Raw genomic sequence first — 17,205 nt, 5'->3', positions numbered from 1 at the left:
GAAGTGAAACAGCAAGAATGAACTGGTTTGGAGCTTTAAGCAACATGGAAAGGTGCTTAGATTTGTATCATTTTTTCTTCAGCACTTAACACTTCTGTTTGTTACTGGAACAATTTTGGGTTTTCCTTCACTATTTTTCACATGGATGTTTCAATCATTGGTCTGATAGAAGGTACCAAGTTGCCAAAAGTGGCATCTGCATACTATACAGTACACTTTCATGTATGATTAAATATCTCCAACTTCTCAGGGACTCAGCAACGGATCCAGTAATTACTTTCAAATTAAGGAATTTAAGCAAGCACTCTTGATTTAAGGTACTGATGCTGAACACAATACGCAAGACAAAGGCAACTTTGCAACACAGAATAGCCAGGCTGCGAGGGCCAGGGACAGGCAACGCTAGGCCCAGGTGTGTGTCTGGAACGTTGCCTTGATCTTCCACTGTCTTGCTGCAAGGCATTCCTTCAGAGAGCAGAGAGAAGACAAATAGTACCTTCTTCTCTGCAACACTTACTCAAGAGAAATTGTGTAGGAAAAGCTCTAATGTAGTTCTTAAATACACGAGATTCAAGCTTTTACCTTGACTCTTAGATCAATCTCCACACCACCAAGCTCACAAAACACAACACACAGACAAGCATGCAAATAAAAAGGACTAGCAATCACACTAGTTTTCCTTAATCATATAAAAAAATCAGGATGTTCTGCTTGCCTTCTCATCCTGGTTCCCAAACATTTTCAGATTGACTAGGAAGGGTCTGAGTTTAGTGAATTAAGCTCAGAAGATCCTTTAAGTGAAGGCTATTGGATCATATCGACAGGAAAGTCTGAGCAGCAGATATTTTGAATACCTTTGGGGAAGAGTGGCTGCTTCACAACAGAGTGGGGTTCACAGTGGCACCCTCATTCATTCATTTGCTTTCAGTGTATTGTGACATACACTGAATTAACATGTGCCCAGTTAAATTGATCTATAGATTATGTTTTCTAGTTGAAATTGAACTAATCCTTACAAAATTACCAAGTAGCTTAAAAAGACTGCTGAAAAACAAGCCTGGAGGTGGAAGATGATACTGACAATACCAACACAAACAAGAAAGTTGCAGAACTGATACTTCTCTTCCTAATAAGAGCCCTTTGTCAACCACATTGCATGGTGGACAATCTAATCAGATTTGACAAAAAGGTGGCTGAAATTCAAAACTATCAAGACAACTATTTGAAATAAAAATTTACATCCACTATAGTTAAAAATTAACTATAATTTAAGCATGCCATTAGGTATTAGGCTAATAGTAGTGTGAAGCCATCAGGATTAGCAAGACGTTTAAAAACTGAACATCCAGGACATGAAGACAAACCTTTAGAGGCTTTTTCAGCAACGTTTTTTCAGTATAACACCATGTTATACTCAATCCAGTACTTACAATTGCATTGAAAACACTGCTGAAGGTTTGAAGAAACAAGTATGACAATAAGTAAAGGGGTGTGGCAGGTTTCTTACACAGCTGGATGGAAGTACAGGTGTTCCTAACTCGTCTCAGTTTATGCCGTTTACTAGATTATTTTTTTTTAAGTGACAATATAAAGTAAGAACAACTTTGTCGGTCACTATAGAACAGACATACTGTAGAAGATATATTCTCAACAGTAAACAGTTTCTTTAACTGTTATATGACAAAGCTGTAGAAGTGTAACCACTGATGGAACAGCTGCTTTGACAGAAATAAAAAAAAATGGATCCCTCAGCAAGGTTACAGTATTAGTGAAATTCACTCACAGGATCACTCATGGGCAAGCAAGTGCAAGTAAGTTGGAGCCAGAAGAACACAAAGTGCTAAAAGATGTCATCAGAGTGATTAATTTCATGTAAACACGACCTTTCTATATCAGAAGCTTTCAAATACTTTGGGAAGAGTTGGTGAGTGGACCATGAAAGTCTTTTGCACCATAGGTTCACTGGTTACCTTGTGTCAACGTGCTTAAAAGAGCTGTCAAGCTTAAAGATGAGTATGTATTGTTCTTTCACAAAGACAAGCAAGTGTTCCAAATCTGCTGACCTTTTCTGTGATGAAAAGGTCCTGTCAGTACTATGCTACCTACCTAAGCTGGTATTTGAGAAAAATAAAAACATTTAATCTATCTCTTCAAGGTAGAGGTGACATTTTAATGAGGAGTAAGTAACTACTTTTTCTAAAAAAACTCATTGTATGGAGAGAGCACTTCCAAAACAGAAGTTTGGAAATGTTCCCATCACTGTGTGATTTTGTTGTGAAAAGTGGTACAAAGGTGTCACCTATAAACCTGTTTACTTGAACTTGGAAACAATTTTCTAGCCTGTTTGAAAACATACCAAATGGAGAGTTTTAGTGGAATTCAAAAATTCAAAAAAATCAAGACCTTCCAGTTAGCTTATAAGAATAATGGATTGACAGAAGACAAAAACTTAGTAACTACATTTTAAAAATCACCTTTGAGCAATTGGTGCAACTTCCGGTGCACTTCTTACATTTGGATCCATGTATCTTTGTGAAATACCTTTTCCAGCAGTGAAAGCCATAAAAACCAAGTACAAAAAACTGAACTTAGAAACAAACCTTTGAATTTTAGTACTGTAGTGTTAAATCAAGATCTTAAAAAATAATTAAGTATATTCTACCACATGACTTATTAATTTTCTAGTGCGAGCAAAAAAGTATTTTGTACTATTTTTAAAATTGTTCACCAATTTGTATCTCAACTTTTTCACTTTTAAATTCTATAATATACTTTAATAGCACAGTAATACTTGTATGTAGTTTATAAATACATACAGCATGCTCAAAATACCATTTTGCATCCAGTTCTGTGTTCCCCAGCACACAAAAGACAAGGACCTGTTGAACTGGGTCAGGAGGAGGGCCACAAAAAATGATCAGAGGGCTGAACACCTCTCCTGTGAAGAAAGCCTGACAAGAGTTGGGGTTGTTCAACCTGGAGAGGGCTCTGGGGAGACCCATTTAATATATAAAGGGGGCTTATAAGAAAGACCAGGAGAGACACTACCAGGGCCTGTAATGACAGGACAATGGGCAACAGTTTTAAACTGAAAAGCCAAAGTTTGGGTTTGACATAAGGAAGAAATTTTTTTACAGTGAGGGTGGAGAGACACTGGAACAGGTTGCCCAAAGAGGTGGTAGAAACCTCATCCCTGTAAGTGTTTAAGGTCAGTTTAAACAGGGTTTTGTGTAATCTGACCTAGTGAAAGATGTCTCTGCTCCACAATCTTTAAAGGTCCCTTTCAACCACAACCATTTTGCGATTCTACTTTAAAAATTCAAATTTGATCCATTGCTGGAATACTACTAGCAGTAATAAATTTGACACCTAACACTTTTAACACTAACATGCTGCATAAACTCTTAAATTACATTACCAAGTTCAAGACATTCTACACTGTGATCATGCAAAACCTACCTGATCTGAGTCTGGCCTGCATCAAAAATAAAATATCCAGTGTGAAAGCCCATCCTTGAAATTCCAAATGATTCAAAATAAAAGAAAAACCTAAATCTCACCAGAGAAAGCATCTTAATTCTGTAGTACTATTCAGGTCAGCAATGCCTCTTTTTTTCAATCTGACTCACTTCCATTCTTTTTACTTCTCTACCCCAGTGGATACTATCAGACAGCAAAGGGTCTTCTGAGCAAAGCATGCTTTTCACCATGCTTCATGAAACGAACGTAACAGTTCAATAGGAATTCAGGTACTGTAATCCAGCAATAGGATTAAACCATGTCTGTTCTAAGCAGGGAAATCACAATAGTGAACTCGAAAGAATTCACACTTGACATACCAAACCTAGAAAGCTCAAGATGCAGACTTATTATGCATTAGGAAATTTATTAACTTAAAAACTAAATCACATAGTATAAAAGGTTTGTCTTCTCTGCTCAATGTAGACCAAGTTTCAAAATATTTATTTTTTAAAGTTTGTTCATTCAACTTATAATCCTTTTAAAAAACTGTATATCTGTCAGTACCCTTGTTACATTTATAAATACATGATTTACACAGCACCCCATCTGGAAAAATTAAAACTCCTTACAAATACAAACATATATTGCACACATATAAAACATTCATAGAAGTACTTCATTAAATTTGGATTTAATGGTCCATTTACACTGCAGCAAAATACATATAAATCTGTGTATTTTTCATAAAGTCTCTAAAAATTAGCACATCGGTAGCTATCCATAATTCCTTTAAAGCATCTTTTAGAAAATAAATTTGATATGAATATATCCATGGTATTCAGCAGCTAAGACAGCGATACAATGTCTAAATACGATTAATAATTGAACACTAAGTAGTAGTTAAGGCAGGAGTGAAAAGAATTAATACGAAATATTATTTCTTATGGCAGATAAAGTGACAAAATACAATAAATACACGTATTTATTGATGTAAACTCTGGCACCCACTGTTTTTCCTGCCTCAAAAGTCAGGAGTGTCCACATTCTGATGCTGCTCATTTTAGGACTACAATTCTGGTTTTTATCAGCAAAACATTTGTGTGACCAGTGCTCTCAGGTACCATCCATTTCACTGCTCAGAAATAACTGTTCTGGAATGTAGCTTTACGATTTTGGTATGACCTTCATTTATTGGTCATGACTGTCATGTGTGATCATGCACCCTCAGAAGACATCTCAGTTTCATCACTGCTTTCTTGTAACTACTGGACTTCTCATTAATAAATAATATTTGACAATACATCTTCAGAAAGCTTAATTATTTTTATTGATAACCACTATTTCAAATACCAGAACTATGAAGATCAGGTCCACTCACTCTGTGAGGACTACAAGTGGCATACAAGTAGACAAAAGGCATAAGAAATGAAAAACAACCTTTTAACAATGGTGGCAGAAACTGTTCTGCCCCAAATCTGATTATTTTGCATACAACTTTGGGAACTGAATATTCAAACTTAAAAAAAACCCCGAACATTATGTCTGTATATTCAGGCTTCTACCCAATACCAGGATTTGACGTAGCGTTTGCAGTTCACTATTGGGTAGAATCACACTTAGCTGTGACCTGCCGTACTAAACAAACCCTCCTGCAAGTATGGTATCAACCTGAAGTACCATAGAGCACATGACCTTCCCCTGTACACAGCTCCTCCTTTTCAGAGGCCAGATACTCTGTACGTCCCACCAAGCTTCCAGAGCTGCATTTCAGTGCATGAATTTGTTCCACGGTCTCCTCAGAAGCCAGCCTTCATACACTGCTGTCTTGCAACAGTGGCTCAATATCCTCGTCGCTGCTTTGGTCTAGGTTGCTACTCAGAGTACTGCTGATGCTGTTGCTGTGTTTTCTGTTACTGCTGGCTTTGCTGTGCTCTGGAATAAATAAGGCGACTAGAAAAGCCACAAGAACAATGCATGCTCCAACCAGGAAGGGTGGACCAGGAATGAATGTTCTCTGTGGAGAAACAAGCATATCAAAGGATTCATGAAGTTTTATACATTGACCTCTGCATTAAGAGGCATCAAGGCAGGAGGTAATGAGACATATTTACAGTGACTGTAAAGTTTATGCAAACAAGTTCATAGGTGCATCTACAAACCCCAAGAATTCCTCACCTGATCTGCACACTGATCTGAAACCAGAAATATGCACAGAACTATCAATTCACAGTAGGATTGCATAGCAGATAAAAAAAAAAAAAAATACAAAGAAGCATCAATGTGTCTCTTCTTTAAACAACATGCCTGATAAATCAACAAGGTGCCTCTGAAGATTAAGGTTCCAATATCTAGAAGTAAAAATGCTCAATAAATATTTAACTTAACTTCACTTTTTCCACTTACTTCCATGTCTGTTGTACTTTAGAATTACATTAGCCAAACAAACATCCACCAAAACTAATGAGTCAAAGTAATAGCAGGCTACATACCATTCATACCATTCTTGCTACAGAGATGGGTTATTGGCATGTGTGATAACCTGGTATTTGGAGTAATCCTCTCTTGCTTCTAAGCAGTTAATTTTAAAATTCAGAATATAACTTACCCACATTTCGTAAGCACAATTAAAAACAAACACCAGAAAGGTTATAAGACTAATCTTAAACCAACAAAGTTTAAGACGTAACTCTACATAAGAAATCCAGCATTTTTTTTTTTAAATCTTATACAATTTTTGTATTTTTGTCAACTAAAATTAAATAAAAAAAAGATGATGAAACTTGTCAATCCAGCGTACTTTTTCCATACCAGACGAAATGCAGTTATTCTAATATGAAGTGAGAAAGTAGTTGAAATTAAGTATACAATAACAGGGTATTTTCCTTACTTCAACTTTTATTACAAGCAGAGGCCTAATATTTCAGCCGATAGTCTCTAAATTTAAAGTATATAATCACATTAACAGAATTTATATTAACATTACATAGATCATCATGTGGAGCTAAGTCCACAAGTGCTTAGAGAATGTAATAAACTTTTGTAACGTAACATCCTCATTTGTAGTAGAGCAGCTGATTTATCTGAACAGCTTTTGAACATCTCATTACTGCAGTTTCACTGAAGGGAGTAAGACGTTTTGAAAAGCAGTCCTTGCTCACTGCAGTGCCAACTGCAATTGTCTCTCCTCAACTATAGCTGTGCTCTAAGGGCTCCAAATGAATAATGATGCAGCCTTACTCTCCTCTCTAGGCTCTCCAGTTTTGAAATAGTTATTTAAATGGGAATTAAGACAGATATGTTTAACTTTTACTGTTTATGCTCTGCAGGGCAAATACAGGTTCATCAGATCTTTTCTTTGACAGAATAGACTCACAAGCATGACCTGTGGCAACACTGCAACTCTCCCACTTGAACAAGAAAAAAAAAAATTATAGTTAGTAAAATCTTATTCTTAGGTCCTCTAGAGTAAGGCATAGGAATACTCAAAGGCAAATCAAAAGAAGAAGAAATAATAAGTTCAAACTGTTCAAAAAAGTCACCAGAAATGATCACAAGGATGTGTTCTCCATTTGCATGTTAGATAACTGAAATTGACATCCAGACTTTCCTGGCACCACTGAGTACGAAGACTTACAAAACCATTTTGTAATGGATAACCTGTAGTTTGTTAATCAAACTTTGATTAATTGTTTTCTTTTAATTGTTTTTCTTGCTTGCTTTGAAACTCATTTTGCCTGCTTAAAGATTAACCAACAGAACTTTCTGTAAGAGCCGTCTGTTCGAAATCGCATGCTTGCTTGCTTTGAACATACAGCTATTCTGTGTTGTAAACAATGAAAATAGGGGGAAGAATTTGGGTTAGGTTGGGTAATCATGTGTGTAAAGAACCAATCACCAAGAATGACACAACCCCCTCCTTCAAGACCACTGGAAGGCAGAAAGGAGCCCCTAGCAACAGCTGACGCAGCCACAGAAGGAAGAAAGAGATACGTTCCAGTGGAAAAAAGAAGAGTATAGAATAAGAGACTTTGGGGGGGGTTGTTGCGCGCCGTTGGTGGAGTGAGGAAACTCCCCGGCCGCCCAGCGCTGTTTTACTTATTGCTGCTTGCTTAATAAAATTACTAAATTAATATTGGCGTGGTTTCACTAATAAACTATAACACATTTTATCTAACAATTTGTTTCAGCACTCTGTCCATCAGTGAACATAGAAGACTTCATATCTGAAAGGTACAATATTGAGTTCTGACAACTACCAGCTTTCACTAGTTAATCTTAAATGTTTGTCTGGTTGTTTTTAGAGAAAGCTGTCTTGTCACATTTAAAGTCAAACGTGTGAAGGGTTACCCAAACAAATTTTTTAATTTCTGATAACAACTTAAACATATTTCCTGTAGTTGCAGTAACACCCAGTATTACAGTAGTGGAAACAAAGGAGCAAAAACTGGTTTTAATTCACCTCAACAGCACACTGGGTTTGATCATGGGTCAGTGCAGTAACAACGCATTCTCAGTTGAGTTCCTAAGGTCTCATAAGTTTCAACCAGAAGGGGTAAAATATGAGCTTAAGCATAAAAAAAAAAAATTACCAATGTTTATCAGAGACTAGAACATATTATATCAGTTAACTGCAGTTCGAAAGACGTACAGTAATTTTTAAAAAAAAAGGTACTTAACAATTTAAATTTGTTACTAAAATACTTCTTAGTGAACATTTATTAACATTCACTAAAAATCAAGAAAACATTTTTCAAACTATGCATATCTGTAAAACAACTCCTAGTTATCAGTTTACAATACCAAACAAAATCATGAGACAGGTAGTCTTCATTTGGGCTTGCAAATCCAAGGTACTAGCATTAGTGTTGTAAGCCAGGCTTGCATACCTTTGCCAATTTCCTCATCTAATGTTGGTGCATTCCCTGGTTTTCACTTCCACCAATTTTACTCATATAGCTTTAAAAATTGATCTAACATTTGAGTTGAGTGCTGTCATGGTTACAGGGGCTGGGACCAGTTTATTCTTATGTGGGTAGAACCAAAAACTGTGTATTCTATACTCTCTATGTCAGTGCTCATAAGCTGTTAACAAATCATGGGTAGCAGCCGCCCAGGAAAAACATCACACCCCAGGCTATAACAGATAAGGAAAGAGGTCTGGGGAGATGTTAATACCTTCCCACCCAGCAGGAGGAGTCCTCCCTGTTAATGGGCCCATCCATGCCTCGCCCCATGACTCATACAGAACTCCCCCCAGGAGCTATTTCTGTTTAATGGACCATCAAGGACCCACTGCATGACTCATAGACTGATATCAACCCATTGTGAGATGCTCCACCCAGGGGGAGGAGCCAAGTGCTCCCACCTGGATATAAACTGGGGTTCAGTACAGCACAGGAGGCCCTTACCCACTGGATTTCCAGAGGACAAGAGCTACCAGATTTTTTTTATGAGACCACTGCTTCATCTGGACTGCTACCACCACCCTAACTACAGAGTATCAGGTTGTATTCTGACTCTGTTTGTGGTTTTTCCTTTGTATTACTGCATTTATTTTTATTTTTTCCTATTAAATTGTATTTCTGACTTGGAGTCTCTCACTGGTTTGTTTTCAAACCATTACAAGTGCTTTCCCACTATTTTGTTAGACTTGAATATAAGAATTAGTAGGAAAAAAAGGGTTTTGTTATTTACATGAATGACAGTTTTGGGTTAGGTGCCTGGTAACTTCACATGGAAAGGTGTAATTAAAGACATTTAACAATAGCTTATGAGTACATACAAAATTCAAAGAGCTGAAATTAGAATTAAAAGCAATCTTAGTTATGCAAATACTTACTGATTTTGCTGTACTGTTAACTAAAAAATGCCTATTAATTTATTAGGTAGGCTCTCAAGAAAAAAAAGATGTCTGAAATTATTTAATTCATGCTTAGAGCTTAGGGAAAAAATAATTTTACAAAGAAGCTCAGGCTTCAGCGGAGGAACTTCTACCACAAGCTTTAGAAAATCCCAGAACCGAAGTTTTGACTCACTTATAACTTACTGGAAGAGTCAGTTGCTCCACTGTAATACATCTGGGCTACTTAAAGAAAAAACACAAATGGATACTCTTAAAATAACAAAACATCCTGAAACTGCTTGTAACAGAATGTGTGTACAAGGTCAAACAGCCAACACATTGCCTGCACCCAAAAAGAGCTTTTAAAGCAACAGTATTATTTGATGCTTTAAAAAACAGTTCAAGAGCAACACTTTAACTCACAGAAGCATGACAAAGCACTTGAAAATATGAAATTATAATTTTAAAGATTTTCCCGTGTTTTACTACAATTTCCTTTTTGTACATCAAAATGAGTGTCTTTGCCCCCTTACTCTAAAACTCTACTCAGTTTGCTTATAAAAATTACAGAGCAGCCCACCATAGGTACCAAAGTGACCAATATGTTCAAGCACTGGTTAGAGTTATTTAAGAAAGACAAGAATTTAGCTGCTTATGTAGCTTATTTAGCTGCAGCCCAGTGACAAGCTAAGGGAATATCACGTCTCTGCTTTTTAAAAATATTAAGTTTGGACTTTTCAATGAAACTGTAGCTTGTCACCTGTGCTAACCTATGCAGGTTAGCAATCAAGCTTAAAAAAAACCAAGGGTCCGTAAGATTCCCCAAACTCTAGTAAGCGTATATTTGATATTTTGGAAGCCAAATAGGAAGGAATAACAGACAAAAACACTGGCCAGAAACAAAGATAGAAGGGATAAAGGAAAAGATTGAAGGGAGTTCCAAACAGACATTGTATAGGATTGGATTGACTTCTCTCCTCCCCATGAAGCTTCATACAGGTAAGGAGAGCAGATGAACAGTTACTGACACTGAAAAAAAAACCACCACACAAACAACAAACTTATCTCAACCGCACACTGAATTACTGCATACATGAATAATTAACCTATCAAAGATAAAACTGTTACAGTTCATGGGTTACCAAAAACGACCTATTGTCAAAATTTCATGTTTTGCTGTAATTCAGAATTACAGCTGTGTTTTGAGTAGACTTACAGCAAAAGAAGTTAACTGGTTCCGTTAGCATACTGAAAATATAGCTGCCGCTACTATAAATCTAAGCGTTTACTATAAAATTTAGAGCTAACTTAATAGTTCAATAAAGGTGACAAGTGAGAATTAAACAGTTCAAGAATTAGGTATCAAGATTTTAACTTAACCAAAAGTGACAGATTTTTACCTCTATGAGTTCTACATTGCAGTCTTCATACCAAATTTTAAACTTACCTCATCACTGGGATATTGCACTGCTTTTTTTTCAGAAGTCTGATCAGGTGGTAACTCATTGAGCTCCACATGAAAGAGAAAGAAAATAAAGCCATACAGTGCTGGTCCCAGGCCATTGCACAGACCTCTTATTCCAGTTATTATTCCTTGAACACCACCTAATGAAGGAAAAAATAAAAGTAGAATTTATTTTTTTTTAATCAAGAATTAAACACTCAGAGCCAACAGCTCTGAGCATATTCAAATGGCTGTTATGAAATAGTATTCAATCATTTCTACATATATCTTAAGACACATACTTACGAGGAAAGTTTATTCTATTAAAATAATCCCCGCTATAACCTTAGTTCTGTAACTGTCACAGTATGTTACTGGAAACACTATGAGTTTTGACTATTAGTGACTAAATTTATGCCCAAGTCTAATTTTCTGTATCAAGTTCCTTAACCTTCACCCAAAGCCTAGAAAAAGGAAAGTGGAGGTTAAGTGTGGTACCTACTCAATTTATTTTCAAGTGAAATTTAGAGTAATATACCTATGTAATAAGGGTTGCTGTTGGCAATATAGGCACTATCAATAACAGATTTCTTCCCTTCACCAGTCTGTACCTAAGATTTATTTAAGGACCAAGTAAATTATTTGGGGCAGTAAATTCAGCAGTACTGCAGTAAATTCACAGCACTAGATCGGTTGCAGTTTTAAATTGGATTATTTTAAAAGTCTTATTCATCAAAGTTCTATAGGTTTATTTCTGTTTCAACTTCATTAAGTGATTGTGACAACGTAAAAAAGTGTTTTGATGATCAAACAGATTAAGACTCTACAAAACACTATTTTTACAGTATTAGTAGTCTGTGTATTTCCTTGCTTCTTAAGGCAGTAACTTGTAAAGGGAAAGGAAATAAAACATGCCAAAAAGAAAGTTGTCTTAAGATTTTTCTTCACAGGTTGCAATGTTAGCTTAAAATCTTCATGCCACTATGTGGCAAAACCAACTGTATGTTTGAGCTACTAATAGTAGCTACTCCTATGTAAAATGAAAGATGAATGTCTTCTGTCAACAAAACTATTTGTTTCACAACACAAATAGAAAACAAGTCTTTTAACTTTTAAATGTCTCTATTAAAAACAAAAAATGGAGAAGATGGGAATGATAAAAAAAGCCATATGAAATACTATCTTCTGCACCTTTTGAACTCAAAAATTGCCTCCTAGAACTGCACCTTCTTCGTATCTCCCATATTAACCACACTCATCTGACTTCACATTGCACAGTGTCAAAGACTGGTATATGTACAACTTTTATGTATAGAAATTTTAAAAGAGTATACTAAATTCAGTTATTTCATGCCAGTGTTAAACCTTGTGATTATTTTCTCCCATACTTCATTGTAAATGAGTAATTTCTTATTTTTCATACCCCTTCACATCAGAACCAATGAGTTTTTCTGTCTTCTCAGATCAACTATCTACTCAAGCTTCCTTTTCTATTCCTTTAAAACCTGAAGTATTATAGCAAAGTATATAGCCAAATTCTCCACATAGAACAGAGCTTCTTGTACAGATTTATTTTAATCTGGCAAGATGTGGATTTAGTTACCACTAAAAAGATGGTCTTGTTACACTAACCCTCAGTATGTACTTAGAGAATATTACTGTTAATTAAAAAAGAAGGAAAAAAAAGATGAAAGTTACCACATCTGCTTTTGTTGCTTTTGGAGTACTTTTTCAGAAAGCTAGAAGAGAAGTATCAGGTCAGAAAACTGTATTCTGCAACACAAATTTGATAAATTTCTGTACCTCCTTCGTCTCTATACAGACTGGCAGACTTCCACAGCTAATACAGATGAAACTCATTACTCATCGACATATCTGAAAAGTACACCTAGGTAAGTATTCTGCTCTCTATATAGAGGAGTCATCCACAAAAGCAGCCTGATGCTGAAAAAGTCATTCAATACTCACCTTGTTGATCTGACTCTGCATTTCGTGAAACCAGAGCACTGATTGCCGGGAACGTCACACTTGACATTGCTGCTACAGCTCCTGCTGCCCACATCATCCTGTGTAAAATACACTATTTGAATTAAAAATGAGACTGTCCATATAAATACTCCCAAACGCCCCAAAAAAAGACACAAGGGTATCCTCATGTAAGGCAAATGTCCTTTCAAAAGAACTCTTACTAAAATACCTAAAGACTGGAAATTATCTGGCCTGGGCCTTCTTTCGACTCCCCTCCCAGAAATTATCCTGAGCTTGTTGAAACAGAAACACATCTGATTCTCCTATTACAGCAGAGAAAAATAGGGGTGTGAGAGCAAAGAGATGCATGGGCCTTCCCTTTCTAAAGGTTGTACAAAGGAACAGTTTGACAGGGTGTCCCAGTGAAGTAGTTCTCTAACTTGTGTAACTCATTAGGAAGTGCTCTGGTAAAAGAACAAACCTTCATTGCTGTCAGCAGGACAAACTTTGCCAAGAAAAAGCTGTCCCAGCTTACAGTTCTAAGCTTAGACAGTTTATAGGTCTAAGTTCACCTTGCTTAGACAGTTTTTTTAAAAAAAAAAAAAAAAAAAAAAAAGCTCTAGATAGTTTCCAAGATTAAATACAGAAAGAGAGTTACATTTTAGAAAGAAAGGGAAAAAAGTAGAAGTCCAGTAACTAAAACTATTTGATAGAATGGATCTAGTGGAACTACTGGAGAGAACATACTATCTACTAGATTGTGAGTTTAAAAAATAGTTTTGACCACGTTTGTAGACATAAAACTCAGTGGAACAAAACATTGCAAAGACTCCTTTTCAAAAAGGGCTGTTTATCTGCAACTTAAACTATATACCTGGAAAATTCTATCATTCCTATACATTCAAAATACAGACCAAACTATGGCAGTGTAACGCAAATGAGAACACTTAATCCACAGAACATTTAAAAGCTCATGACAACTGAATTAATGGCAGAAATTCTTGGAAAAACATTTTTAGTTCCTTAACAGGTATGTAACTATGAAAATGCACGCTTACCAAGACTGAGATCCAAGACCATACCAGGCCAACTGAAGGATTTGAAAACCAAGGCCAAGGAGAACTGTGTTCTTGTTCCCTACAGACCTCATCAAGATAATGAGAAACACAGTCTGTAAGAGAAATCGGTTCATCCAAAAGTCATTTTAAAAAGCTAGATTGCTAAAATAATATCTCCTTCTATACAAAGTAATTCAGAAAATCTTTCAGTCGCTGAGGAAATTCACACTATTTGTGTCCTTATTTGCCCTGTATAACGTCCAAAATGCAAACTAGTCCTGTCAACATGTGACGTACATTCTTAACTACTAAAGCGCTTCTACTTCATGACATCAAGAAGTGTATGTATTGCCTTCACTATAGATACAAAATATCAGTGTCTGTTTCTACTGCAAACAGGCTTTTGTTTCCACCACTACAATTCTGTTTCTCCGCAGACTAGAGAGTTCCATAATAAATCCTGATATCAGCTTCAGGTATATAGGCTGGATATGGGTTAAATTTACCACCTTCTACAAATACTAGAGAAAAAAAAAGACTGTTAGCTCAGAAAAAGTAATCTCTTCAGGTCAGGTGAATTACATTCCAAATTTAAAAACAAATTAAGTAAACCATGCTGCTTTTCCAGCTTCACCACATGCACTGAATTTGGCCAAGGCCAATTCTTAAGCTCTTTAGTTACATTTTCTGATGGCTCTTTACACAGATACAACCTTTTTATTTGCACATGGAAACTAACCCTAAAGGAAGGCTACAGTTTTTCATGTTTTTCATGTTCATGTGGTACTGCTCGGGAAGAATAAGGTCTTTATTCAGTACAGTCATGGCATGAAGGAGACTGTTCTAAGTAAGGCAATATCCACATGGACAACTTCGCTCAGTTAACAGAGCATGTTCTTCTTTCACATGAGAAACTCAGCAATGCATCAGGTAAAGGCCAGAGAAAAGGAACCAGGACTGCAAAGCACAGCACATTTCCTCTCTCCCATACATCTTAGAACAAGCAAAGTAGTGTTTCTCAGACAAATCTAGTTCAAAAGCTAAATAACAAAAATACAGCAATTCTATCTACATGTGATCAGTTCTTCCTGGAGATATTCGACATGCCAATACAAATCGGTATTTATAAAGCAAAGCTTGTTTCAATAAGCTGCACTCTTCAAAGTGTTCAAAAATCAATGCAGAGTCTCCCCATTTTAACACTGAAAATCATGAAACTGAAGGGCAGCTGTCATAGATATTTTTAGCAAAAACATTGGTCTGAATAAAGTATGATTGGCAAATGTGAGTGCACATAACAGCACAAAAACAAACCACAGAACAAAAATAAAAATAATGATGAGCTGATACAGGACACAACTGACACCAGTAACACCGGTAAACACAGAGGAACACATCCTTTACATCAAAATAAAGACCTCCACTCTGCTAAGAATGGAAACAAGGTTACAGCATTGTATGTTCCATTCCTTTTCACCTTATCACAACAGGAAGACAAACTGTATCCATATAGATACCAAAGTCCATCATAAAACCTGTTCGATTCCTAAAAGGCATAGAAAACATGTTCAAAAAGCAGCTGCTGCTGCTGCCAGTCGAGAGGTATGAAAGTGATATACCAAGGCCTCACAGTTCCTCAGCCTCCATGCTGAGGCTCAGTAACTCTGGACATGCTATCTCAGTATCTGCACTGTTTATGTGCAAATTTGACAGCCTGAACCAATTGAATAGGTGCAAGTAGCACGACTTTTGCTTGAAGTAAATAACGTCTTTCCCGTTCAGAAGGCCTTAAGTAACCAATTTCCTAAATAACTTGAATCATTTAAGTTATAAATTTACTGATCCAAACTTAGCAAATATTAGTTTTCCCTTCTGATGCCCAGGTCCAGTATTTCTAAGTAAAGCATGCAGAAAGCAAGACATTTATGTGAACATAGCCTTTAGTGAATGCAATATATGCTGGCATTTTTGAGCATGTATGAATTTTGAGGCAAGTTTGGTAGTCAAAAAAGCATCCCTCAGCATTCAGTTTGTACTGTTTAATAAAACAGTAAAAAGAATAAAGCTTACCTGAGCTACTATAGACAGAATGCCTACCACAGCTATAAATGCCGCAATGCTAGCAGATCCAAAACCTATAATCTGAAAAGAAGCAAAAAATACATTAAACAAACGCAAAACAATTCAGGACAAACACTAGGAAAGAGATATCTTCTTCAAACCAAACACTCATCCCTGCTAATAATGTAAATTCATGCAGGAATTATCCATTTTTTAAAATAATCCTTAACTCAACTGCTTGCCAAGAAATCCACACAAGAAAAAAAAACTGCCCTCAAAAGAGGAGACAGAGGAAGTCATGTATCTGGAAACTGAAATTCTGCATTCTTTCCCACAGATACAATAGCTCTTCAACAGGCAAGATGCCACCCCAACAAATACAAACCACTGCACTGAATGGGAACAATGGTCTGTTTAAACTTCACAAACAAATGTTTAAACTATGGCAGGGTATATGCATCAGTAGTCAAGTGTTACTGAATTCTTCATTTACAAAGTACACTACCTTTATTTTTTAAAGCTGCATTTTGCCAGAAAACAGTTTTTTAAGCAGTCTTCAACAAGAAACAGATCTTAAGGAATACTTATTTGAAATTCTGCGGTAACACATGAAGGTACCAAAATTTACCTGTCGCAAGTACAGAAAAAAGCTAGAATATTGGCCAGCCTCAGGCAAATAGGAAAGAAACACTGTAATGCAGATTGGGAGAACTGTAGAATCTTTAACTTTCTTCAGAGACTGTAAAACAAAAACAGAACAAATATTGCAACATTTATACAAAGTCTAACAAAAGCATAAAAAAAGCCAAAGGTGGACTCACTTTTCTTATGAGTCAAAAAAGAAAAAAGCTCACACAAGGAAGCCAAGTTCAGTTTAAGCTGAACATTAAGTTAGGAAAAACCCCCCCGTCACATAAGGTTTGCAGTACCTGATTCTTCTGCAAAGTTTCTATTGTTTTTGAAGCCAAATTACTAATATTCACTGAAAACACCATCATATAATATTTAGGGAAATACATAGAATCATAGAATCATTTAGGTTGGAAGGGACCTCCAAGATCATCAATAGCATTGTCTGTTTGATACCTACAATAATCTGTTCTGAAAGATACTGGCAAGTAATAGAGCCTCATTACAACTGTGTCTCTTCCCATATTAAGGCAATATTTTCCTTGTACATTCCTTATACTTGCTCAGCCATAGTATCAATCACTGAGTAATGAACAAATTGTGGAAAATAAACTTTAACTGCAGTCTTTTCAAGCATGTCACTCATCACTCTACAACTAACTCTCAGCAGGATAGATTTCATGAACACTATTTCTTCTATTAAGGAATCAATGTGTTAACATAAACACACATGAGCTGCC

At 36.2% G+C, this 17,205-nt stretch overlaps 1 protein-coding gene across 1 annotated transcript in view; it reads right to left on the bottom strand.

Moving 5' to 3' along the window:
* Nucleotides 1–5,272: 5,272 nt before the first annotated feature.
* LOC103781666 (hippocampus abundant transcript-like protein 1) overlaps nucleotides 5,273–17,205 on the bottom strand; it is a 24,483-nt gene continuing 12,550 nt past the window's right edge. Inside the window, exons 6-11 of the mRNA XM_008949387.1 lie at nucleotides 16,464–16,574; nucleotides 15,845–15,916; nucleotides 13,775–13,887; nucleotides 12,717–12,814; nucleotides 10,752–10,909; nucleotides 5,273–5,476 (exon numbers count right to left, since the gene is read on the bottom strand). Of these exons, the coding sequence (XP_008947635.1) occupies nucleotides 5,273–5,476; nucleotides 10,752–10,909; nucleotides 12,717–12,814; nucleotides 13,775–13,887; nucleotides 15,845–15,916; nucleotides 16,464–16,574 (756 nt within the window). The remainder of the gene's footprint in view (nucleotides 5,477–10,751; nucleotides 10,910–12,716; nucleotides 12,815–13,774; nucleotides 13,888–15,844; nucleotides 15,917–16,463; nucleotides 16,575–17,205) is intronic.

Source organism: Merops nubicus, unplaced genomic scaffold (assembly GCF_000691845.1).
Source record: "Merops nubicus isolate BGI_N331 unplaced genomic scaffold, ASM69184v1 scaffold4251, whole genome shotgun sequence".
Taxonomy (NCBI): domain Eukaryota; kingdom Metazoa; phylum Chordata; class Aves; order Coraciiformes; family Meropidae; genus Merops; species Merops nubicus.
This window is presented reverse-complemented; position numbering and strand designations above follow the sequence as displayed.